The sequence below is a fragment of the Branchiostoma belcheri genome, unplaced genomic scaffold (assembly GCF_001625305.1).
Source record: "Branchiostoma belcheri isolate BF01 breed outbred unplaced genomic scaffold, Haploidv18h27 scaffold5, whole genome shotgun sequence".
Lineage (NCBI taxonomy): Eukaryota > Metazoa > Chordata > Leptocardii > Amphioxiformes > Branchiostomatidae > Branchiostoma > Branchiostoma belcheri.
In genome coordinates, this window is record NW_017804131.1 from 7,354,720 (window position 1) to 7,381,065 (window position 26,346).

Consider the following 26,346-nt stretch of genomic DNA (forward strand, 5'->3'; position numbering starts at 1 on the left):
ATGAATTAATTTAACAAAATAATTAAGTTCAGCATATTAAGTAATGAAACAAAACGCTGAGCCAAAGTAGATAAGTAGGATTGGCTACAAGAAGATGAAAATATAACGAATCATTAAATTAGTCAATACATATATCAAACAATATAATGGGAAAAGTATGAAAACGCTGTATAGAAAGATATGATTTGAATTTTAACCAGACCTAGGGAAGGTCTGGTTAAAATGGTTAAAAGGAATGGTGGCTAGCATATTAAGCATCAACCAATACAATATCAATACCATGTACAGTTCCTAAACTACTTTGAACGCTGTCCTTTTTTTTTGTCAGGTGCACGGATGAAGTTGGAAGGTACACCTGCCAGTGCAAACCTGGGTTTGTCGGCTACAACTGTGAACTGAATGTGAACGAGTGCGCGTCCAACCCCTGTCTGAACCGGGCACACTGTGAGGACAAGATCAACTCATATCAGTGTCACTGCGCACCTGGATTTGGAGGGACACACTGTAAAGACGGTAAGAATCTCTGCTTCAAAATCAAAAGCTAATCGTTGTTGCCTTCGATAAGAAGGCTATGAAATCGTTTTGGCACTGTTTGGCAGATTATGCACGATAAATTTTGAAGGCATGGTCCGAGGTTCTCGATTTTTGACAGGCAGGTTGTCTTAGTGATGGGCATTGTCAAGGCCAAAAATGCTTACGTGAATGGAGTTGACCTTTTGTGTTTCGTAGAAAGACATGGTACAGGCTTGGAAATAGTATGTTGCTTCGTTTACAAAAGGACTCTCTGACCACTATAACTACGATAATCATCTTCAAAAAACCTACACTATACACACACACAACACCCACCAAAACAATATCACACTGTCGAAGGCATGAGCCCTCCGAACTCTAGTTATTATTAAAGGATAAAAGCATTTTAACAGGCAGGTATAGGCTGTATTGATTATTTGACTGATTGATACCTTCCAAATGATCAATATCTAGTTTGTTTTATTTGCTCTTTCTACAGTAGTGCAGCAAAATGTACCATACTTGTTAAAGCAAAGATAATTACATTTGTGATCTGTCTTATTTTGTATCGACCTTTGGTTACATACCACCAATACAGATTTGTAGACTTTCTTACATTAAAAAGACAATAAACATGCATGCTAGATCCCACAGTATGTAACAAGTAACAATTCTAAGAGGAATTTACAAACAAGAAAATGTTACCTATTTCGTACACGGGAAAGACATGAACGTAGCATTGGTTTCTAAAATGATGTTTCTTCTCTCTTCCTTAGAGCTTTCTTCAGATTTTGACCTGAAGTTCCCCAAGGGGATACTGTCCGAGTTCACCTCTGCTAAAATAGAACCAGATCTGTCCGCTGTCACTGTCGCCTTCTGGATGAAGATGGATCTGGACAAAAAGGATCAAAAATACATATTTTCTTACGCAACAGAAAATGTGAGTAAATCTTTATACAATTCCATTTTAGTACTCTTGTAACAAGTTGTCTGAGACGACGGAAGCTTTTCAAGCAAACTATCATAAGTATCTTTTTTTCCGATACAACGTTTTCCGATGGGAAATCTCATCTTCAACATAATTACATTAGGTGGGGTCGTGTGGCGCAACCGCAGCGTGCGCGACTCGGAATCAAGAGGTCCCGGGTTCGAGTCCTGACATGCCACCGATTTTGTGCCCTTGTGCCACTTTCCCCACTAGACTCAAGTGAAAATGAGTATTGTCTGTCCAGTATTCGTTTCTATGTGCGGGACACAACACCAGCAACAGCTGCCTCTGTTCCGCGTGTATTGCACTGTTGCAATTTCGATAAAATAAAATAATTGCACAGGCAATGTGTGCAAACGGTCAGATCAGAGGCTAGCTTAGGTTAAGATTCCTCTGATGCCCATTGTAATAATATTATTGTCATATTGCACTAGGATGGTGTGGTCCAGGACAATGCTCTTGTTATAGAAGTGGACAACTTTAACGAGTTCCTGTTTATGGTCAACGGAGAGAAGATCACGACCACCGCTTCAGTGGAGGAGGAGGCGTGGCACCACTACGCCTTCACGTGGGCTGGGGGTAAGTGGAACTGTACTTCGGTGACTTTTTCTTACATCGTTCTCTCCCCTTAGGCATTTGACGGTATACAGTATTTAAATACACATAGTTTATTTGTTTGTATCAACATATCAACAACATATCTCGCAGCCTTGACATTCATGGCTGAATTCTGATCAAGTTGTTTACAATATGAATTATTAATAGTAGGGAAATACAAATTACAATCATATGGGAATCTACATATTAATCACTTTGGTTAGAAAATTTATAATCTTACAATCGTACAAACTATGACAATCTTACGTCGTACAAACCTTATATCACTTTAAGTTTTCACATATATGTAGAAGATTAATCATAATGAATAAATCATCGTTGTAAATCAATTCCTGTGTCACAACAAAGTAGCGGCCAGTGGTACTTGTGGTGCTATTACATTTTTGTGCTGTTTAGGATGGTTTAGAGGTGTATTTGAGCATCTACCTGCACACTACTACACACATTTAGTAGTACCTTCTGCGTGATGCTGACCGTACAGTGATGCTTACCATGCCCTTTTCGGTAGATGTCCTCCTTGGAATGAACAAGGCGTAACAATAACAAAGCATGCAGCAACTGCTAGGTATATTTTGAGTGCATTGTTAAATTACTACTAGTACTCCATTTATTTATTTTATTCACATTTAGTTTTTGAGGATTGGGCAAGTACTCCATGCAACCTTGTATGTACATTTCTATGTTTTTATATTCATGAGAAAATGATCCTTATAAGCATATTACGTGCTTTCAGTGTCTAATGGTCACAACTCTATGTAGATAAAATTTTTAAAAATTGCTCTCGCTATTTATGTCCCAACCGGCACAGGCTCAGCGGTAAATCAGTGGGGTTTCAACGTGTGTTACACTGACGGTTGGTTATACCGGCTCTAAAGAAACAGATATATATTATCATGGGTTTGGGCTTGAAGATAGAGTGCATGAATGTTGCTGTCGTTAGAAAGACATACCAATTTTGGGAGTGCCTATAGTTTTACTAAATGGAATACAATTTCACAGATTGTTACTATATAGGCACCCTTCCAATGGAGTGATGTAACTAATTGTGATGATGAATCTGTGTTTTACAAATTCAGGCTCCGAGCAACAGTGGGCTTTCTACGTGGACGGTGAGCGGAACACCGGCGGTTCTGAGGCCGGCGGAGGGCGGCTCATTCCCGGCGGAGGGACGATAGTCCTGGGCCAGGACCAGGATGAGATTCTTGGTGGATTCGACAGTACAGAGTCATTCAAGGGGAAACTCAGCAGGTGCTCTAAACTTTATTCTATCTCAGTCCCATCCGCCATGGCGTCGAATGGACGAGTGGTTAAACTATAGCGAACAAAGGATCAAGAGTTCATGGGTTCGATTCCTGAGTATTCCAGGCTAGATGTTGCTAAATGGGAATACACTGTAAACGTCTTTCTTCACCCCACATATATGTAAATGTAAATGGGTACCTTCCTGACGTTAGGGAGGTAAAAGGCTGTAGAAGGAGATGTTTAAAGTTCAAACTTTTGTTCCAACACAAAGAAATCTCTCACCTAGAGCTTTCGACCAGTCACTCTGGTCTTCCTCAGTAGACTGACCCAGTGAAGCTTGTCACGTGGCTTCTTTGAAGTGTGACGTCAACACTGGGTCAAAGGTATCTGGTAGACGATGTCGACCCCCGTCGCGGTTCAATGTAGGGTGATGTCACACTTCAAAGAAGCCACGTGACGAGCTTCACTGGGTCAGTCTACTGAGGAAGACCAGAGTGACTGGTCGAAAGCTCTAGGTGAGAGAAGTTTTTGTGTTGGAACGAAAGTTTTAACTTTAAACATGTAACTACCAACACAGATGAACTTTCATGGTTGTAGAAGGAGATGATAGATGGGCTAGACACAGCAGACTAACAGCCCACTGTCCCTATGGTCTGACAGAGATCACCGGAACCTCACCTTTTACCCACTACCAAACGTTATGACATCAGGGTTCGCCTGAGAATTCTTTTTTTTTTTAAATTCAATTGTAACAAGACAATACATTGGCCACCCAGGCAGCTGATGGCTGATTTCGGGTGCCAAACATTACAAACTTAAACATACACAATATAACATATTAATACAGTAAGCTAACAAGTACGACATTAAGCTAAAATCAATCAATTATCAATAAAAAATTACAACAGACTTAAGTACAAAGCATAATAAAAGTATTCAGTCAAGATAATAATATACTGTTTTGGAGGTCAGAGGTCACGGGCAATTGAATATAATACAATATGAGAGGAAATATATGTAACGTAAGATCATATGAGAATTCTTTTTGCATGACTGTGTCTGTGAGAAACTCTTTCGTTCTGGTATACTTGTAGGTATGATAAACTATGTTTTCACCAGTCTGGTAGCTTGGCTGTCAGGCATGACAGAAACCATCATCATGATGTTGATAACAGGTTAAATGCTATGAAATGATATGTGTTGGTAGTTACATGTTTAAAGTTAAAACTTTTGGTCCAACACAAAAAATTCTCTCACCTAGAGCTTTCGACCAGTCACTCTGGTCTTCCTCAGAAGCCTGACCCAGTGAAGCTTGTCACGTGGCTTCTTTGAAGTGTGACGTCAGCACTGCGTCAAAGGTATCTGGTAGAAGATGTCGGCCTCCGTCGCGGTTCAATGAAGGGTGATGGGCCCTGATGTATATGGCTTCCTTCACCCCTCTCAAGAAATAGTCTTGTTCAGTGCCTAAAATCCTTACAGGTTAAATGTGTGGGACCACGTCCTTACCGAGGACCAGATCTCAGTCATGGCCCGACACTGCACGGATGACTCCGGAAACGTCCGAGCCTGGCCGGATTTCAGAGCAGCTGCTGAAGGCCTGGAAGTCAGACAGGGGTCAGCTTTCTGTGCTGGTAAGAAACATTCATCTATATAGTAGTTCTTTATAATACTCCGTCAGATACAATGTCCGTTGACTATATATTTAGCATTATGTTAGACACATACCAACTAGTAACCTTATTATTTGCCATGCATTGTACCCGTGACAATCGTTGTGCAATAAACTTTGACTTGACTTGACTATATCTAGATACTAATCACTCTTCTTCTCCAAAATTAGCTGTTCTTTCAACAACCATTGAAGTTTCATCTTCCAAATCACCAAATATACACGGAGTAAGAATTTTTATATTTACCGAGGGAAACATTGATTTTGCTCAGTTTCTTCCTCTTCTTCTCCAAACACTGACCTCTGACCTGACCAATGACCTGATTTGTTGCCGTCTATCACCATGGTAACTGCTGTTGGGTTACATGATGTTGCAATTTCATAGTAGGAGGGATTTAGACTTCTGTCACCATATATGTAAAATGTGTTTGAGTAAGGATTAAGATAGCAGACTATATGCGAAGGTAAACATTAGGCATGTGCTTTGCAAATGTTACTTTTCTAGCTTTTAAAACAAGTGCTTTTACAAAAGCTGTCGTTTGCCGCCATTGTACTTTTGCACAAGAAAATCACATGCCACCTCTGCTAGTTTCACTGAAAATGTTGTTACCTTTTTTTTCCTGATAGTATAGCTTCACACATTGTGGGCAAAGGCAATTAATGGCTTATATGTAAGAAATGTGACACAAGTATACACAGATTCTAAATGTATGTGTTCAGATTGTTTATTGAATATTTGGTTTCAGGGCAAGATACAGTTTCTGGTTTTAAAAATTCACTCGTGAGACATGGACTCATCCAGTATACAATCTGCAAGTTCTGCACAATGGCACATTAGTATTGAGTGCACGGTGGCACAGGCTGGTATTGAGTGCACGGTGGCACAGGCTGGTATTGAGTGAATGGTGGCATAGGTTGATTGCTTTGTGGTATCCAAATGCCAAAGACACATCTGAAAGAGATGACAAATAATTTGTTTCAACATAAAATTTGCAACTGTGCACATAAATATTGAGTTCTCGTTGCTAAAAGAACACATCAAATTCTTCAAAATTGCCCATATACTACTGAGAGAGCTTCTATATGTTGCCATATTGATGAACAATTCTTAGGTTTCTGAGTACACTCAAATTTCTTGATGAAATTGAGATAGGTTTGATACCAGGAAAGATTTACGTGTGAACCGAATAGCTTGAAAGCTCAAAGTTTTTTCAACAAAATACTGGCGACGAATGAAAAGCCTGTACCGCCCCCCCCCCACTGACAGCGAAAATTTGTAAGAAAGAAAATAATAATTTATGCAACAATACAAAAAATTAAGGCGATACGGTAGAAACACTCCAGAGAACAAACTTTAAGATTGGCAAGCATCTGCCGGTAATTAATTTTAATATTAAAGCAAGAAACTTAGCCTTGCATAATTTGATCATACCGAAAAGAGATTGTTAGACGCATTTGTAAATCCAAAGAGGAGGGGGGCAGTCAGTTTGACTACTAAATATTGTTAAACAGCGCGTCAAAGCACAATTAGATTGATCACCCTTGCCCATGGTACTTTTAGCTATACTATTTTCCTGTAACTCTATGCCTAATACTCATAACATTGCTGATATTTTAAAATTTATATGGCGTAAATACTGAGGCACGGTACGTACCTGAGAGCTGGAATGCTCGTTGTAGAAGCCTGCATGCCCTTTTTCCTGAGGCGTAATCGGACCATTTTAGTCTTCGTAATCCGTTGGCAGTCGCCCTCCAAATCAATGAAATTCGTAATATTATATTAGCCTTAATGCATAAAGTTTTAATAGCTCTGAGAATTTTACTTAATTCGTAATCGGTGGCGAAAATTTTGCGTAATCCGTAATCACTATCACCCCCATACATGCCCTCTAGTACATCCGGGGGCTTCCAAGAGCAACATGAACAGCGACATCTAGCGATGTAGTGAAATAGTACATCTTCCGGTTAGTAAATATGGCGGTGGGCCGGATACTCTCTTCACAGCCAAGGGCGTATATTTCGGCAAAAGGGTACTTTAAAAGTTTCTTTAGTGTGGAAACTTAGCAACAATGTAGTGGACCACAATTAAAACATCGTTGTTGGAATATTTGTCCACTAATTACAGACGTTGCGCGAGCGCCAATGTTTTACTTGTCATCTACATTAACATAATTTATGCGATTCATTCATCAAGGCCATTATGTCAATTTTTATCATCTTCTGAGAATCACTTTGGGCATACAGTAGTACAGATTAATTATTTTTTAGACAATTCAAGTCTAATTTTTGATAACTTTGTCATATAAGAATTGCGTTTATGTGATCTGGTAGGTCCATCCCACAATAAAAAGTGCAAACATAATAGATAAACATTGAATGCAACACCCAATGTTTTACTTGTCATCTTCATTAACATAATTTATGCGATTCATTCATCAAGGCCATTATGTCAATTTTTATCATCTTCTGAGAATCACTTTGGGCATACAGTAGTACAGATTAATTATTTTTTAGACAATTCATGTCTAATTTTTGATAACTTTGTCATATAAGAATTGCGTTTATGTGATCTGGTAGGTCCATCCCACAATAAAAAGTGCAAACATAATAGATAAACATTGAATGCAACACCCAAACGAAAATGTTCACCCAACGAAGGGTTGATGGAAGCATTGTTTTCGTATGTTTACGTTTGCCGCCGCATGGCGGCAAACGTAAAAAATTTTTAACTTACCAAAAGAAGAAACAACATCTCTTTCCAATGGATCCACAGCCAATGTTGCATGAGTTCCCTTCACATCTTTATACTTGGCGAAAGAACGATATAACTGTCAGTTCATTATTTTTGCAGGAAAGCCGTCTCTAGTCGGCGTGAACGAGTGTGAATCTAATCCATGCCAGAACGGAGGGTCGTGTGTTGACCACATCAACACCTTCACCTGTCTCTGTACACGAGGATATACTGGGATAAACTGTGAAAAAGGTCGGCAATTCCACCTTCCGTTAAAGCAATCAAAACCTTTAATCAACATCATTAACGTTATAGATTTTGTCGTGTTTACTTAAGATTTCTACTTAATCTTTTTTTACGGCCAAATCTGTTCCAATGCACGTAACGCTGAACAATTTTATTTATAAGATCTATAATCAGTTTTGAATAGCAAAGTTCTTTCATCACAACCATTTATTTTTCACGAGCCGACGTTTCGATGACCGTCTGTCATCTTCATCAGGGCGATTCTGACTGGTTTACTGTGCACTGGCGCTAGATGTTACATGGTGCATGGTGCACTAAAGGTGTTACATAGTAAATAGTAAAAACTAGCTTAAGTGTACTCTGAACTATGTAACACCTTTAGTGTACTATGCACCAAGTAACATCTAGTGTCAGTGCACAGTAAACCAGCCAGAATTGCCCTGATGAAGATGACAGATGGTCATCGAAACGTCGGCTGGTGAAAAATAAATGGCTGTGATGAAAGAACTTTGCTATTTAGAACTGATTATAGATCTTTTAAAGAAAACTTGTTCAGCGTTCAGCGTTGCTATTCATTTGTTTACCAACCTGATGAAATTATTTACGGATATAATCAGTTCTGTATGTACCTAAAATATCTATCGATTGTTTATCTCTTGACCTTTCTATCAGACCTCAACAAGTGTGGCCCAAACAACGCCCCATGCGACCACACGTGTCATGACACGGACTCCGGATTCAAGTGCAGTTGTTACACCGGGTTTAAACGGTTTAATGACATCTACTGTATAGGTATGTTGAAAAATATGTCTTTACAGTTACCGGCAAAAATTCGCTAAATAGCTGGATATGCGCCTTCTTCAGTGTAACAATAAAAAACAAACTGTTTGGGGCCAAAACAGCCCCTTTCCCAAAGGAGACTGAATAAATAGACATCTATTACATAATTGTTTTTTTTTGTTAACTGTATAATGTAATATTATTGATTGATAACTGTATAATGTAATATTATTAATTGATGTAATAATTGATGCTTAATGTGTAATTTACTATGTTGATAAGATAAGTTTTCCTGTAGTTTAATGTCCTTGATAGCAGTTAAACATAAATAATAGTTATATTTTATGTACAGGACTCCAGGAAGAATAGTGATGTATATATTATCACTAATGGGAGATTCGTAAACAAACAAACAAACAAACAAACAATAGACCCACAATCTCTATACTGATTCAGGTGAACCATTTCAGACAAATGAAATACCAGAGGTATTTTTTTTGTTGGTATTTTTTTAAAATACCAACAAGAGTCTTCTTATTTCCATCATATGCCAGCATGGAAATCCCTATGTCATGGAAAATTGCGTAAAGTGTTCTATTTAATGCATTCAAAAGTTTACTATCTGGTATATTTGCTGGGGTTTTGTTTTATATAGAGGAAGATGAATGTGTTACAAGAAATGGCGGCTGTGACCACAACTGCATCAACACCCCCGGCTCACATCTGTGCTCATGTTACCCTGGATATGTCCTTGGTGCTGACCAGAAGTCATGTGTAGGTACGTTTGGACCATTCGGTTCGTCACTTTATATCTCACAGATTTAGGGTCTATAAAGCCTGTGATATGTGGGTTCGTGTGGCGTAACGGTAGTGTACGTCTCGGAACCAAGAGGTCCCGGGTTTGAATCCTGCCATGCCAACGATCTTATATCCTTGGCAAATGCAGTTTACACGAATTTTCTCACTTCACTCGGGTGAAAATGAGTATTGTGCTATATCCTCTATGTTGGTTGTTGGTGGCATAAAAGATAAGTTGAAACTAAAAAGTTGTAACAGATACGTACCAAACAACTGTGTATTTTTTGTTTGCATTTTTATGTGTATCCAGGATTACCTGAAAAGCAGGCCAAAATGGCCTGAGCTGTAATTACTGGTAAAACAAATAAACTGAAACAGATACCTACCATACAGATACAAATTCAAATTCGCCGATATCTCAAACTGTTTGCTTTCTGTTCCAAGATGTGAATGAATGCGCTGGTATTGAGCTGAGAGACGGTCAGCAGTTAGAAAATGGCGGCTGTACCCACACCTGTGTGAACCTGGAGGGCGGCTATGAATGTACATGTCCAACAGGACTCGTCTTGAGTGAAGACGGCAGATCTTGTCAAGGTGAGATAACCATTGTTATATATGCTTACATTTTTACTTGAAATATGTTTGCTATTCAACATAAGAATATATCTGTAATAAAAACATTAAGGCATGCAACTTTTCATGAAAACGAAAAATACAATATAGTCATCATCATCAGGTCGGGAGTTCCCGGTCCCAGACTCTCTCCCTCCAGTCCGCTTTATCCAACATGGCACTCGCCAGGTACTCCTTTGGTAGTCCCACAGTATAGTAATACACTATAAATACAATACAATGTAAACACAATATAAAAAAGGTATTCCTACCTGACCGAAGATCTCTACTCTACTCTACTCTACTCTACTCTACTCTGCTCTGCTCTGCTCTGCTCTGCTCTGCTCTGCTCTGCTCTGCTCTGCTCTGCTCTACTCTACTCTACTCTGTACTCTGTACTCTGTACTCTACTCTACTCTACTCTACTCTACTCTACTCTACTCTACTCTATACTCTCTACTCTCTACTCTACTCTACTCTACTCTACTCTACTCTACTCTACTCTACTCTACTCTACTCTTCTCTACTCTTCTCTACTCTACTCTACTCTACTCTACTCTACTCTACTCTACTCTACTCTTCTCTACTCTACTCTACTCTACTCTACTCTACTCTACTCAACCAACACAACATTGTAACGCATATATTCAATACTAAATATTGTTAAGCCTGTCACATTTGTGCATAACGTTGGAGGTAAATGTTTGTTTTATCTCTTTTTAGATATTGACGAATGTGAGACTGGTGCGGCAGATTGTTCTCACCTCTGCATCAACACACTCGGGTCCTTCCAGTGTGCCTGTCACCCTGGGTATAGTCTACTTCCTGATGGCAAGATGTGCCAAGGTAACGTGAAAATTTTTCTGTCTATTTGCCTGTACATCCAAAATATATCAATTGTTATATTTGTCAGATCCATTCAATTGCTTCATCCTTATGTCTTATTGCATTTTCATGTTAGTTTTTGGCGAGCTGTAAAGACGAAGTCGCGTTTTCATATTGAAATTCAAACTTTGAAAAGATATGACTTATGTGTGTGTCTGTGTGTGTCTGTGTTTTTTTGCACATTTGTAATCAGCATAACTTCAGAACGCCTTTATGGATTGTGATGATATTTGGTATGTTAAAAATTTGGTAGATCATAGGAAAACAAAGGTCAGGGTCAAATATGGGACTCCTGGTGACTGACTTTAGTACTGCAGCAGAACGTCCTGTTTTTGTATCACGCAAAATATTGTTATTTGAATGAATTAAAATAAAGTATGGTAATTATTACCTTATTTCAATAATCAATGAGACGAATCCGAAATAATAAACAGTTAAAGAATTCATGGAGGTATTAGATCTCCGAATTCTAGTTCAAGTATTTTTTATAACTAGCCTAATATTTCTATGTTAGATACCGTAATATTTGCCACCGATGCGAATGTGACGAAAAAAGTTCAAAGTTGTGATCAGTTGCGCGATCTGAATAATTATACTGCAATTTTCCTTGTATTGCACAGCTGGTGGAGGAGGGCCAAGGACAGTTCGAGCATGTGAACACAGCGGGGTCCCTGTGTCCCTGCATTGCTCCTCGGGTACGATCCACATAACGGCCGCACTGTACGGTCGCAAACAGCACGGGCTCTGCTCGGGACCTGTGTATACCACGGACTGTGAAAGCTCCACAAGCCTGTCGACTGTGAAGTCCAAATGCGACGGACACAGCACCTGTTCTGTCCAGGCGTCAAACAGCTTGTTTGGAGATCCCTGTCAAGGGACGGTGAAGTATTTGGAGGTCACATATCAATGCGGTGAGTATAGTTATCTCTATGAAAATGGATGTATTGTTTTTGGCGTGTCTGTCTGTCTGTTTGTCTATGTGTGTGTGTGTGTTTCCGCAACTTTGTGGTCAGCATAACTTCAGAACGCCTTTATGGATTGTGACGATATTTGGTATGTTGGTAGGTCGTAGGAAGGCAAAGGTCAAGGTTAAATATGGGCCTCCTGGTGGATGACCTTGGTACTGCAGCAGAACTTCCGGTTCTTGTATCTTTTGTCCTGAACATGCTATGGTCTTGATTTTTTGGTGACAAATAGCTTTTCCTGTCAGGAAGTGGTGTGGTTTTGTCCCCCTAGCAGCTTGTTCTGGAACTGCAGGGCACTTTCTGGCGAAATGTTTAAAAGCCAATAAGTCCAGATAGGATCAACGTATTTTCATCATTTTTGGTGTGTAGGTAGCGGAGAGAGACTTGTACATAATTAAATGCAAATTATGCAAATGAGGACACAAAGCTTATATGCTTCTACAGATCGCTCCTGTAGCAGGCTTCCTGAGGTTGAACACGGCACGTTTGAGGTGTCCTCATCAGACAGTACAGTAGGACGTGTGGTGTGTAACGACGGGTACCGCGTACTGGGGAACCCCGTGCTTCGGTGTGACATGACCGGCCACTGGGGAGGAGCGCTCCCGAGGTGTATAGGTGAGGAAATAGACGACTTTGCCCTACATCCAAGTAACATACTGCAACAGTATAGCGATGTATCTGCAACAGGCTTGCAAGTATTACCCTTTTGAATGGAAAATTGAATTCTTTCGTATCGTATCACTAGTCCTGAGTGAAAATGTGGGCATCCAAATGAGACACCAGATCACTACTTATTGCACTGCAAATTTTACAATACTGTAAGGACCAAAATGTTGTTATCCATGTCTTGCTTTCACCTTGAAAACATACTCCCTTCCGACCCACTCAACACAAATGGCGCCACTTTATGCACTTTAGTTCTTACAGGTAGCCCCTCCCTCCCATACTGTACTAACTGCCGTATTTTTGATATTGTGTTCAATTATATTCATCACTCTGGAAGATTTGACCAATCTCATTAATGTTATGCTATGGGTTTTGGTGCGCCAGCCACTTTCATTATATGTTTATGTTATATTTTATGTCATCTTTATGTTTACATTTTGTATTATGTTCTATGAGCAGCGGATTATAAGCACAACAAGTGCTTCCTATCTAACGCTCAAAAATCTATGTGAATAAAATAAAAAATAAATTTAATTCAACCGGATACAAGATATGGCGTCAATACCCAACATGGCGACGGCCATGGACACCGACAAAAACAGTACAACATGTATATTAGATGTTTCAATATTTGATGTGTTGTCTTAGATGTACATATCCCTTAAAAATAAACGTACTTCACCTAACACATCCACTTTTCATGAATACAGATTTTTCTTTGGCATTTCTCTACAGTGCTCGATTGTGGAAAGCCGAAACAACTGAAGAACGGAGCTCGACTAGGATCGGGCCATTCCGTGAAGTACTACTGTAACAAGGGTTACCTCATGGTGGCAGGGGACGGGGTAAGGGCCTGTCAGTCAAATGGCGTGTGGAGCGGAGAACACCCCGTCTGTAAAAGTGAGTTTCTTCAGTCAGTGGTACTACTGGTGATATCTAAAGGAATTTTAACATTAATGTTAATGTACAACGAGTGGGATTGTTATCATGAAAGTTCATCTGTGTTGGTAGTTACATTTTTTTTAAAACTTTTGGTTCAACACAAAAAAAATTCTCTCACCTAGAGCTTTCGACCAGTCACTCTGGTCTTCCTCAGTAGACTGACCCAGTGAAGCTTGTCACGTGGCTTCTTTGAAGTGTGACGTCAACACTGGGTCAAAGGTTTCTGGTAGACGATGTCGACCCCGTCGCGGTTCAGTGGGATTGTGTTCCGCAATGGGTGCTTTGCATGTCCTATGTTCAAACCTACTAACATGCCACGATGTTGCAATTTTTGCCATTGAAAATGACACTTAACGCAACTTTCCTTACGTCGCTCTGGTTAAAATGAGTACCTTGCTTTGGTTAGGGATGTCCCTCGAAAAGACGCCCTGTGTTTTGGGGACAGCCGCACCCCGCACACGTTAAAGAACTCACCACAACTTTTGAAAAAGAGTAGGGACGTGCTCAGTTGTGCGATGATCCAAATACTACTAAATAAAAGTCGGTGATTCACTATAAAACAAACAAACAAACAAACAAACAAGAATTCGGAGATCTCATACCTCAATGAAATATATGAGTTTTTTGTAAATGTTTTTATTTGTCTCATTGACTATGGAAATAAGGTCGTTATGGTTTTCTGAATTCAAATGACAAAATATACAAAAAACGGAGGTTCTGCTGCAGTACCAAGGTCATCCACCAGGTGGCCCATAATTGACCTTGACCTTCGTCTTCCTAAGACTTACATGTACCAGTATACCAAATATCATCACAATCCATAAAGACGTTGTGAAGTTATGCTGACTACAAATGTGAAAAAAAAACACAAACACACACACAGACAGACAGACAGACAGACAGACACACACACAGACAGGCCAAAAACAATACTTCCATTTTTCATGGAGGTAACAAACAATTACATGAGTCTTAAGTTTTAGAGATTCATGTAATGTTATGAATGTGTCTGTGTTGCAGAGGACCCTTGCTTGCCCAGTCCATGCGCCAGAGGCAAATGTACCCGTGTCAACGTCAACCTTGGAACCTTTAACTGTAGCTGTCCCAGAGGATGGACGGGTAAAACCTGTGATGAAGGTAATCATCATTATTGTAAACACCAGCAAATAGAAACAAGACTGACAATGAAAATATACATTGCCATGGCGACGGTGGTTGCTGTTAGTGTTAGGGTTATTGTTTGCATGGCACTGCCATCATTTCATGATCTTGAGGAAGACTTGGTTCCTGTTAAGTCTAGATGATACAGTGCACTCCTCCCCTGCGTGTATAGTGTACAAGCCCCGGGGTCACAGAAAGTAGGGCCATCCGGGGCAGAGAGGTCTTCCCAAGTTAGAGTTTCCAGGAAGGTGGGCATAGATATGGGTCATTCCTGTGGACAAAATGCCTGTACTATTCCTGGCATTCTTGCAAACTGCACACAATACTGTGCCATTAGGCTCCTCCCTGAGAGGTCGTCAAAAAACAACATTTCTTGATGTACATCGGACAACAAATTCTATGTGATGTATGCAAGATCCAAAAGGACTGTAAAATGTACTGGGGGCAATTCTAAGGTACGGACGAACGTTAGGATTTATGTGGTTCAAAATAGTTCTAGAGAGTTATAATATTACTGCTATTCCCAACCTAGGCATCGTCAAAAATTAACTACTTCTATAGTTAGATGGGTAAGTTTATTTACAAATATGGATATAAATTTTACATGTACCGGATGCCCACGTTGAGAAAACTGTACACAGTTCAATTCAATTATTGAATACAGTTACATGAATGAATATTGAATACTGGATGTAAAAAGTTGATCCCCAACCCATTTCTAGATATCAATGAATGTCATGAGGGACCATGTGGACCGAGGCCAAACGGGTGCCAGAATGCACCAGGAAGCTTCACGTGCCTGTGTGCTCATGGGTATGAGCCCAGAGGGAAAACCTGTGTTGGTAAGGACATCTTTTCACAAAAAAATTCAATCTGAATAATTATGTTATGTCCCGACTCCATATCTACCTACTTAGGCCAATATATGTAGCACTTTACAAATAACAGAATGCATTTGAACAGGCAAAAATGTTTAACCATATACAAGGTGGGGTCGTGTGGCGTAGCGGCAGAGTGCTCGACTCGGAACCAAGAGGTCCCGGGTTCAAGTCCTGACATGCCACCGATCTTGTGCCCTTCGAAAAGGCACTTAACACGACCTTCCTCACTTAAGTCAAGTGAAAATGAGTTTTGTCTGTCCTGTATTTATTTCTAAGTGTGGGACACAACACCAGCAACAGCTGCCTGTGTCCCACATGTATTGCACTGTTGCAATTTCAATAAATCAAAAATCAAGTTCAGCTTTTCAAACATTTTCAACCTAGCTATGTCATGTCTCGACTCCATATATACCTACTTAGGCCAATATATGTAGCGCTTTACAGAAGACAGAATGCATTTCAACAGACAGAAATGTTTAACCGTATACATTATGTTAATCATTTCAGCGACCTGTTTGTCACGATACCACTCAACCTAAGTGTATTATTTGACAAAAGAATGGATGACTGAAACCAAACGATGATAGTAGTCTATTCTAAAAGCCATGACTGCAGAAATATGAACGTAGATAGCGTATTGACATAATGGATACGGTTAAACATTTCTGTCTGTTCAAATAAAATAATAAAATGTACCATAGAAATAATTTCGACAACGCAGCATGATAAAGAAATAACAAATGTTTATGAACGATACCTTTGTATCTATTGGATGATAAGCTAACTGACGCCTCATCCAAGCATGAAAGTTGTGTTAATATACTTCATTATGACCAAAAGGGCTAAACGTTCTAGCCAACACTAGGTAAATTGGGACTTACCCAAATTTTCGACCGACTCCGTCAGCCTTGTTCATGGAATGGTCCGTCTACTGTAGCTTCCGGAGCGTGACTTCGGAAACACGTGATTGCAGCAAAGTATCGTACGTGTCAGATAACCTGTGTCGCCCCCCGTCTATGTGTAGTGTTGGAAGGATGGCCCGAATGCACACCGAATTTCTTCGCGAGAGGAGTAGAGGAGGCGTTGTACATTCGGGCCAACCGTCCAACACTGAACAGAGACGGGGGGGCGACACAGGTTATCTAACACATACGACCCTTTGCTCAATCACGTGTGGGGTCGTGTGGCGTAGCGGCAGCGTTCTTGACTCGGAACCGAAGGCCCCGGGTTCGAGTCCTGACATGCCACCGATCTTGTGCCATTGGGAAAGGCACTTTGCACGACTTTCCTCACTTCGCTCAGGTGTAAATGAGTATTGTACTGTCCCTGTGTTGGTGGCGGCATTAATATAAGTTGAAAAAACTTGAATGCAGTGTGCCGTCACCACGTCTTGTGATTACCTGTTTCGGAATATAAAAAAATCACGTGTTTCCGACGTCACGTCCCGGAAGCTGCAGTAGAAAGGGTCCATTCCGTGAACAAGGCAGACGGAGTCGGTCGAAAATTTGACGCCTCATCCACTTCTACAGATGTAGATGAATGCAGGGGACATCATGACTGTGCCCACATCTGTCAGAACACACAGGGAGGTTACCGATGTGAATGCTACGAGGACTTCACCATAGATAGCGACGGGACGAGCTGCTACGGCGGTATGTATCTTTGATATATTTAGTCATAAACTTTGTAAAGTCAAGTCAAGTCAATCTTTATTGCACAACAATTGTAACGGATACAATGCATGGCAAACTCTTCAGTACTACATATCTAGCTAGCATCTACTCTCACGTCTACAGTATTACCTACAAGTTCTATGTATTGAAAATAACATTTTATTTCTAAAGTTAATATAAAATGACGGGCCGAGTTCCTCTCTAGCTGTATGGATCTATTGATGGTCAGATATCAATCAAGTCATAAATTTTAAAATTGAAGGGATAAAGTTATTCGATATTCAATGACAGAAAGCAGTTAGAAAGTGTAAACCTCCCAGTATATTTCCTTTGAATTGGAATTGTATAATTCCTTCTAGTGTTTTCTTCTAGATCGCACTCTTGTTTAGCCTGCTTGCTATTCTTTGTAGTTACCGCCGACTCCATAACGCTAGAGAGCCGGTAGTAACTACGGAAGATGATACTCAGGCTAACTCTTCTTACCAAGCAAAGTTTGAAGGGAGAGACCGTTACTTTCTGATTGTCACGATTTCTGACATCCGGCCCCTTAAATTCATCGGTCATTCCACTAGCAAGTCAATCAGAAGAACATAAGGATCTCCATTTTTAATCTCTGCTTGACGAGTAGCTGTGGCGTCTGTGTGGTGTAGTGGTAGGGCATCCGACTGTCAAGCAAGCAGGCCCAGGTTCAATCCCCTGGGTTGGACCCAGACATGTCCGGATATGCACCCAGACGTTGTGCCCTTGGGAAAGGCACTTTACACGTATTACCCCCCTCATTTAGAGTGATCCTGGGTCCTACTAGGGTTAGGGTTAGCGTTAGGAAGGGCATCCAGCCGTGAAAATCTAACCCCGTTTCGGGGAAAATGACATTAACATTGGATAGAAGAGGAGTAACTCTTGGATTTCTTTTCCACACAGAGTGGCCGAGGGGTACATATGGTCTGCCTAAGACAGACACAGGCTGTCCGGAGCCCGCAGGCGTGACATGGAGAACAGGCGTCCGTGTCCAAGACACAGAGGACGACGACTCCAACAACAGGTGGTCGCCGGGGCTGCACTTTGACGGCAACTTCTGGAAGAACAACGTGCATCAGAAATTCTGCATGAAAGTAAGTGAAGAAGAAGCTATCATCAACCACTGTGTTCTGCGTCTACAGTCGTGTGGAAATGTCCTGTAGCCGCATTCAGTCTTTCTTCATTTCTTTCCACCGTGCCTTCTGCCTCGCGAGCTCTCTAAGCTCCTTGAGTTTCCTTTATGTTGTGGGAGGGCCTAGCCCTCTGCGCTTCAGATCACCCTTCAGTAAGCTGAGTAGGTTGATACAATGTCTCCCCCTGCGAGCTTTATATCTCTTAGAGCTAAGGAATGAACATTTCAGAGCTTTTCGTGCAGGTGTGTCTTGTGGTATTCTGAGAATATGTCCGAACAGAGACCACCTGAGTTTCTCAACTTTTACGGAGAGAGGTTCCGTATTACACACTTTGTACAGCGTGTCGTTGGCCAGACGAAGCTATATTGTGACTTTAATAATAAGTGTTGCTTGAAAACTATGTTCAAAGAGTCATTACAAGTACATGTACATGACAAGGCCTTTAGCATTCGTGCATCATGTGGATCATCAAGTGTTGTGAGTTCTTTGCTTGCCGTCGTGTTTTAAAAGTGAGCACACGGCAGCAAGCATTTTTTTTTTGCTTTCGATATCTTTTGATTGGCCTTTCATTTCCTAAAAATCGTATTTTGTCCCAGACATTTTGTAATATATTATTACAGTCTGAATGAAAGTAAATATTTTAGCAGAAGTAGTGATCCTCACATATCAGTGTACGTTGGAAAATTTATATTTGAATCACTACAAAAGCGACACCATATTGTAAATACATGTAGCTGATATATCCCCTGAATTACAGAATGTAATAATACTCTTCCTAAGAAAACACAATAGATTAGCTTTAGTATCATTATGAACTAGCTCGTTAGAATTATATTTTAGTATTAGTTTGTGTATGTACCATTGTTGTCTCTTTGCCATACATTGTACCAGTTACAGTTGTTGAGCAATAAAGTTGATTGACTGATTGATTGATATGTTCCGATGATGCATATGAATGTTCTCTTTTCTCCACATCCAGACGTCTTCTTGGGAAGGGTACGGGAACTGGCCCAGTGGTAGCTACTGTATCTTCAAGAAGGGCGGTTGTCCAAGTGGTAGGTTAAACTTTATGTATCTTCTGTCAGAACAAGATAACCAAATAGAGATTCGTGGTCAAATAGAACGTATTTGGTGCAGTGGCAGGGAAAACAGAAACGGGTTCAGTGGGGATCATGTGGAGTAACGACAAAGCATTCGACTCCGAACCAAGAGGTCCCGGGTTCGAATCCTGCCATGTCACCGATCTTGTGCCCTCGGGAAAGGCACTTGACACGAATTTCCTCACTTCACTCAGGCGAAAATGAGTATGTCTTTTGACCGTTCATGCGTTTGTCTGCGTTGGTGGCGACATAAAAATAAGTTGAAAAGAACTTGAGTGTGTCGTCGTCATGTCTTGTAATGCATGTTAAAAAAAACAAGTTCAGCACCAAGGAGAGATACTACAACAACCACCAGATTTTCAGGACCAAGGAGAGATCCCAACTTGTGTGAAATGGAACAGTCCTACCAGCAGTTATTGTGGTACATATAACCATATACATGTATGATAAAGGTTAACAAGCTTCTGTCATACCCTAAATTCTCAGAAGGGCTTCACACATATTTTTTTATTCCAACATGTAATCACCAGACGTGGTGACGACACATTCAAGTTTTTTCAACTTGTATTAATGCCGCCACCAACACAGGGGACAAATACATGACAGGACTATACTCATTTACACCTGAGCTAAGTGAGGAAAGTCATGTAAAGTGCCTTTCCCAAGGGCACAAGATCGGTGGCATGTCAGGACTCGAACCCGGGACTCTTAGTTCCGAGTCGCGCACTCTGCCGCTACGCCACACGGCCCCACCGGTATTTGCTCGTGTATGTAAGAGCAAATGAATGTATAATTCGCGAAGATGTAAACCGTATGTTTTCCAGGTTTCCAAAGAGGTGAACTGTTCTGGGATGATGAAGACACTATAATCAACAATAAAAACAGTCGGAGTGGCGAACTGCCTGATGGGAAGTACGATCATAACACCCTCATCCGGTACTGTTGCCGTAACGATGGTAACGCCGACACCCCCGCCCCTCTACCCCACCACAATCCCTTCTACCTCTTCCGCTACAAACAAGGGTGTCAGAAGGTGAGAAATGGTGCCATCTACCACTTCTTAATTTGCTTTCGTTTTCCTTGTTTTCTTATGCTACGTTTATTTAATTTTGTGTTAATATTGTTTTCTTATGTTTATCCTTTTCTCTTATGCATAATAACTTATGATTTGACTAATGGAAATTTTTTGTTCAATTTGACATGTTTTTGATAGTCTTACTTTATCGTTTAGTAAATTAGATAGTTAGTTAGTTCGTCGTGTTAACTGTATATTATTTTGTATCTATTTTGATTTAATTTGTTTCGTTGTCACTTATTTACAATACACGTGTGTAAAAAGAAGTCATAAAAACAATTGGATTTTAGGAGAACCCACTCGATAAACCCTTAGGTTTCTTGGGTTCTCCCGCACATTTGGTTGTACATATTCATTACATACTGTTTCATTTTTTTGTGCAAACTGAAATAAACAATAAACAAAATATGTGTTCTAGGTTAGTTTTAAGTTAGGCTATAGTGGGACAACCCCATACCCCCTGTGGTATCATCCATTAAAGGCATCCAATGCAATTTCAGGGCAGCAAAACTTGAAATATTCTGAATAAGGCAATCTTTGTGATATTGACACATACTGCTTCACATTAGCACATTTCTATCAGTATTTCATACTTTAGGTATTTAAAACTGCAGAAACAAGCCCCAAGATGAGGCCTTTATTTTATGGGTGGTACCCTAAATATCAGCCTGGCGCCCTTCCAGTAACCGTTTTCTGACAGAATTTTGGATATTTTTGCTCTTTGAGGGTCAATACACATTGTGATAGTGTGGTTTCAACTCAGTATGTAGATAAGTGACTAGAAGATTGACATTGAAAACCGGGTTTCAAAGCCCTTAAAAGTGCATTGGACGTCAGCAGGTAGGAATAATTGGTTGTGTAGAAGAAAACCTCTATATACTATACTTAACCGACCTGATGAAACTATCTTTAGATAATAATAATAATAATAATAATAAACAAGAAGCCATAGGTGACAATTCTCCGTGAAGTATTATATATTGCAACAAAAAGAAGTAGCCATTGGCGACAATTCTCTGTGAAGTGTGATAAATCGAACAAAGAAAAATTGTTTAAACGCGCGTCGGCTCAGTCATCTTAAGACGCAACAACCAATCAGAGATGCGAGATGCCTACACGTGACGCGGGAAGGGCGCGCGATGCCCGAAATATTTTTGCGTCAATATTCAGCGCCGTGATTCAAGAGATTAATACCCGGAAACAATTTTTTCTTGTTTTGAACGCATTAACATGCATTTACGCTAATCTAGTATGATTCAGGGTTACTTTTTTTAACCTGCCATGGCCAGATTATCTAAAGATGTGTGTATTGTGTGTACAATCTATAGAAAGAGAAATGTACATCAGGTCCGATCATCCGATTTTCACGTTTCGGTTTTTTGGACTCGGTTCATGAACGTATTTTGGTTTGGCTCCTGGAATGTGCAAAAAAATGACTCCCGGGACTGTCTACAGGGAACACTCGCACATTCGCGGTGTATCAGGACAGCGCGACTGGTCGTCATTAGCGCAGTAACAGTTGCATAAACGGACGAAACCATTTCAAAGAAATGGGGATGTTTCGAAAATAAGCATTTACTCCAATATCAAAACAGCTACGGTAAAAATAAAAAGACGTGCATCATCCCGGACATAATGCAACACCACATGCGAAATTACACAGAAATGCGACGTACGGAAGAATGCGTTTTGGCTGCGAACATCTTCCAAAAGGCTTGGCATCTCTTAACCATGGGCAAAAACATCTGGAACCACTTACATGTATAAAAACCACCCCGTATCTGCATGAACTTTTTTGAACCCCACTGCTATTCCAAACAACGCGTTTTTCTGGACCATTCCAATTCGCCTCGTAATTGTAGGGGTGCGTCTGCGATATTACATTGACCGCGAAAGCAGCAACGGCAAAAATACACATTCGTGCATCAACACGGGCATGCCCGCAGACGGCGTATAAAATTGCGTGCCGATTACACAAAGAGAACCCAGTGTTTTGACTGCGAACATGAAAAATCAGCCGATTACAACACTCCGTCCGGAGGTCCTGACCTCCTTCACGGAGTAATAATAATAACAAGAAGCCATAGGTGACAATCCTCCGTGAAGTTTTACATATTTAAACAAAATCCCAAGCGTCAACGCCAGACCTACTGTGCAGACATTATATTAAATTAGGCAACGGTTAATACAATGAGGGCGCGTCACAACCATAAAACATACAAAGAGCTAAATCCATTACTGCTCCCAGGGCGTGTAAAGATACTGTGCTTCAAGTTCGAAGTTCATTTTAATTACACACACACAATCTTTGCATTCACATAACTAGAGCTCCCCGATCTCATACCTTCGCCAAATGATGTTAATCTTTATGGCTGACAAATGATAGATTATTCCCCCTGCTTGTGCAAATAGGATCCTCTTTCTTATGAATTTTATCAGTTTATCATATTCTCAACCAAAAGACAGTCTTATATTAACAAACAATGCCATTCTAGCATTTCCTCATAAATTATGCAAATGAGGTCCTGATTTGAATACATTATGTTTAATGATGTTCACCTTCACTGTACTTTCAAAGACCATAAATATGAAATTCCAGGCAGTTATCATTACAGAATTATAACATTTTCTCATTAATTATGCAAATTAAGTCTTCATTTACATAATCAATATCTGCCTGTGTTTATCTCGTTCAAAATTACCAATGCGACAAGCTTCAATAGTCCTATGATGGAATGCAGCTGATTTATAGAATTTCTCCATAAATTATGCAAATTACATCCATATTTGCATAATTGTCACATAATTATATTAAGCATCACGTAAGCTACCTGCATACCAAAAATCACGACGATCCGTCAACCGATTCTTGAGTTATTCTCTTTTGAATATATTCAAACAGATAGCCCTGCAGTTCCAGAGCAAGCCGCTAGGGGGCCCAAACTCACGTCACTTCTTTCCCAGCACAAGAGCTACGTGCCATCTGAATTTCGTCACCCTGGCATGTCTGGATCATGAGATATCAAAACCGGAAGTTCAGCTGCAGTACCGTAACAAGCTGCTAGGGGGCCCAAAATCTAATCATTTTGAGGTCTCATTAAGACCTACCCACCTACCAAGTATCAAGACAATCCATCAAGGCCTTCTCAAGTTATCGTGTTTACAGACACACAGACACACACACACACGCATACACGAACGCCTCTGAAAACATAACCTTCTTGGCGAAGGTAAAGATCGGACTATCATGGTCAGCCCCACCGTCTTACCGTGCCTGTACCTAATTAAGCGCGCCTGGAGTTGCCGTAATCACCGCGAGTGTTACTACCGTCGGCCAGATAACCAGGATATCTGCTTACAGTACCTCTGCTACCAGACAACTGCCTAAACCTACGGCCTATTCCACAGGATTGTAAAAGTAGGGATGTTTCTAAAATATGCATTTACTCCAATATCAAAACAGCTACGGTAAAAATAAAAAGACGTGCATCATCCCGGACATAATGCAACACCACATGCGAAATTACACAGATATGCGACGTACGGCAGAATGCGTTCTGTCTGCGAACATCTTCCAAAAAACTTGGCATCTCTTAACCATGGGCAAAAACATCTGGAACCACTTATAAAAACCACCCCGTATCTGCATGAACTTTTACCTCCCCCCCCGCTATTCCAAACAACGCGTTTTCTGGACCGTTCCAATTCGCCTCGTAATTGTAGGGGTGCGTCTGCGATATTACATTGACCGCGAAAGCAGCAACGGCAAAAATACACATTCGTGCATCAACACGGGCATGCCCGCAGACGGCGTATCAAATTGCGTGCCGATTACACAAAGAGAACCCAGTGTTTTGACTGCGAACATGAAAAATCAGCCGATTACAACACTCCGTCCGGAGGTCCTGACCTCCTTCACGGAGTAATAACTTTATTGCACAACAGTTGTACATGGTACAAAGTATGGCAAAACTTATCTATAAACTTAACTATGGACTAAACTAACTAATACAGGAGTTTGTGGCTGATATAGGATGTGAATGAACTTTTACAATATTGGAGGAATTTCTTATGTCTAGACATTGTTTGATATACATTCCTATATCTACCATACATGAGTATCACAGGTCATTATTATCTTAAATTTGCTACTTAAATCATCGATGTAAATTCTGGTACATATGACGATAGTTTCGTATTTAATGAATTGCGTACATCAACATACTTAGGACACTTTAGATATAAACAACGATATAACTGTTATTGTGGGGTCGTGTGGCGCGACGGCAGCGTGCGCAACTTGGAATCAAGAGGTTCCGGGTTCGAGTCCTGACAGGCCACCGATCTTGTGCCCTTGGGAAAGGCACTTTACACGACTTTCCCCACTAGACTCAAGTGAAAATGAGTATTGTTTGTCCAGTATTCGTTTCTATGTGCGGGACACAACACCAGCAACAGCTGCCTGTGTTCCGCGTGTATTGCACTGTTGCAATTTCAATAAATCAAATAACAGGGGTGCCAGAGTATACAGTGCAATTATACGGAATGCAGTGCAAGTTGACTAGTATACAGTGCAACAGTGCAATTTTACGGAATACAGTGCAATCGTATTAGTATATAGTGCAATTTTACGGAATACAGTGCAATTTTACTAATGACGTAGCCTGGGCCCGGCTTGCCAGGGACGCCGCTGACAGAGCGTACTCACATCTTTCTGTGTTTTTCGAGTGAATTTGGACCGTTCTCGTGGATAGACCTTTAGTCAAATAACTACATACTACACACAGGGCATGTTACTACACAAGGATCATTTCGAATTCGCTCGAAAAAGACAGAAATATGTGAGTCAGCAGCGGCGTCCGCCATCTTGAAAATGAAAAAAAAAGCAGGGAAAGCCGGGTCCAAGTCACGTGATTCAACGTCATTAGTAAAATTACACTGTATTCCGTAAAATTGCACTGTATACTAGTAAAATTGCACTGTATTCTAATACGATTGAACTGTATACTAGTAAAAGTGCACTGTATTCCGTAAAAGTGCACTGTATACTAGTAAAAGTGCACTGTATTCCGTAAAATTGCACTGTATACTAGTAAAAGTGCACTGTATTCCGTAAAATTGCACTGTATACTAGTAAAAGTGCACTGTATTCCGTAAAATTGCACTGTATACTCTGGCACCCCTGAATAACCGTTATTGTTTTCAGGTGGCCGGGATGAATGTAAGGGAGGAATACTTCCACTGGGATGATGAAGATGACGATAATGCTAACCGCCGCCAGGGGGCGCATCCGTACGACGACGGGGACAGCAGAAACCACAAGCTTCACTACTGTTACTATTGGTGATGGTCATGAACGAAAAAACGCCATTCTTTGCCCATAGACGACGTTGCCTGTAGAGTTTAAGTGTTTCTTTCTGATTGGTGGCTATGAATCATAGTTTTAGGTTACTGTAGTTGATAACTCGGAAAATAGTGCTATTATAGCACAATGACAATGACAATGAACTTTATTGCATGTTCACGCCCTACACGGGCCAAATGCACTTAAGTTAAATAACTTGGGTACAAGAATAGAAGAAGCAATTGTTACATTCGTGTGCAATTATCTATCTATCAATCAAGATAAAACACGCAGAAGTGGCCTGAA

General features: G+C 40.5%; 1 protein-coding gene and 1 long non-coding RNA gene across 2 annotated transcripts in view; one reads left to right on the plus strand and one right to left on the minus strand.

The window, feature by feature from the left end:
• LOC109480102 (sushi, von Willebrand factor type A, EGF and pentraxin domain-containing protein 1-like) overlaps nt 1-26,331 on the plus strand; it is a 47,828-nt gene extending 21,497 nt beyond the window's left edge. Inside the window, exons 25-44 of the mRNA XM_019782258.1 lie at nt 329-513; nt 1,290-1,453; nt 1,936-2,080; nt 3,196-3,367; nt 4,841-4,992; nt 7,882-8,013; nt 8,680-8,799; nt 9,443-9,565; nt 10,030-10,179; nt 10,921-11,043; nt 11,703-11,993; nt 12,492-12,662; nt 13,449-13,613; nt 14,676-14,792; nt 15,539-15,658; nt 17,227-17,349; nt 18,292-18,482; nt 19,501-19,576; nt 20,446-20,654; nt 25,903-26,331. Of these exons, the coding sequence (XP_019637817.1) occupies nt 329-513; nt 1,290-1,453; nt 1,936-2,080; nt 3,196-3,367; nt 4,841-4,992; nt 7,882-8,013; nt 8,680-8,799; nt 9,443-9,565; nt 10,030-10,179; nt 10,921-11,043; nt 11,703-11,993; nt 12,492-12,662; nt 13,449-13,613; nt 14,676-14,792; nt 15,539-15,658; nt 17,227-17,349; nt 18,292-18,482; nt 19,501-19,576; nt 20,446-20,654; nt 25,903-26,043 (3,070 nt within the window). The 3' untranslated portion in view covers nt 26,044-26,331. The remainder of the gene's footprint in view (nt 1-328; nt 514-1,289; nt 1,454-1,935; nt 2,081-3,195; nt 3,368-4,840; nt 4,993-7,881; nt 8,014-8,679; nt 8,800-9,442; nt 9,566-10,029; nt 10,180-10,920; nt 11,044-11,702; nt 11,994-12,491; nt 12,663-13,448; nt 13,614-14,675; nt 14,793-15,538; nt 15,659-17,226; nt 17,350-18,291; nt 18,483-19,500; nt 19,577-20,445; nt 20,655-25,902) is intronic.
• LOC109480129 lies at nt 5,744-7,023 on the minus strand. Its single transcript, XR_002140820.1, has 2 exons — nt 6,686-7,023; nt 5,744-5,982 (listed from the first exon to the last, which is right to left on the minus strand). It is a non-coding gene; the product is annotated as an uncharacterized LOC109480129 (long non-coding RNA).
• Nucleotides 26,332-26,346: the final 15 nt, after the last annotated feature.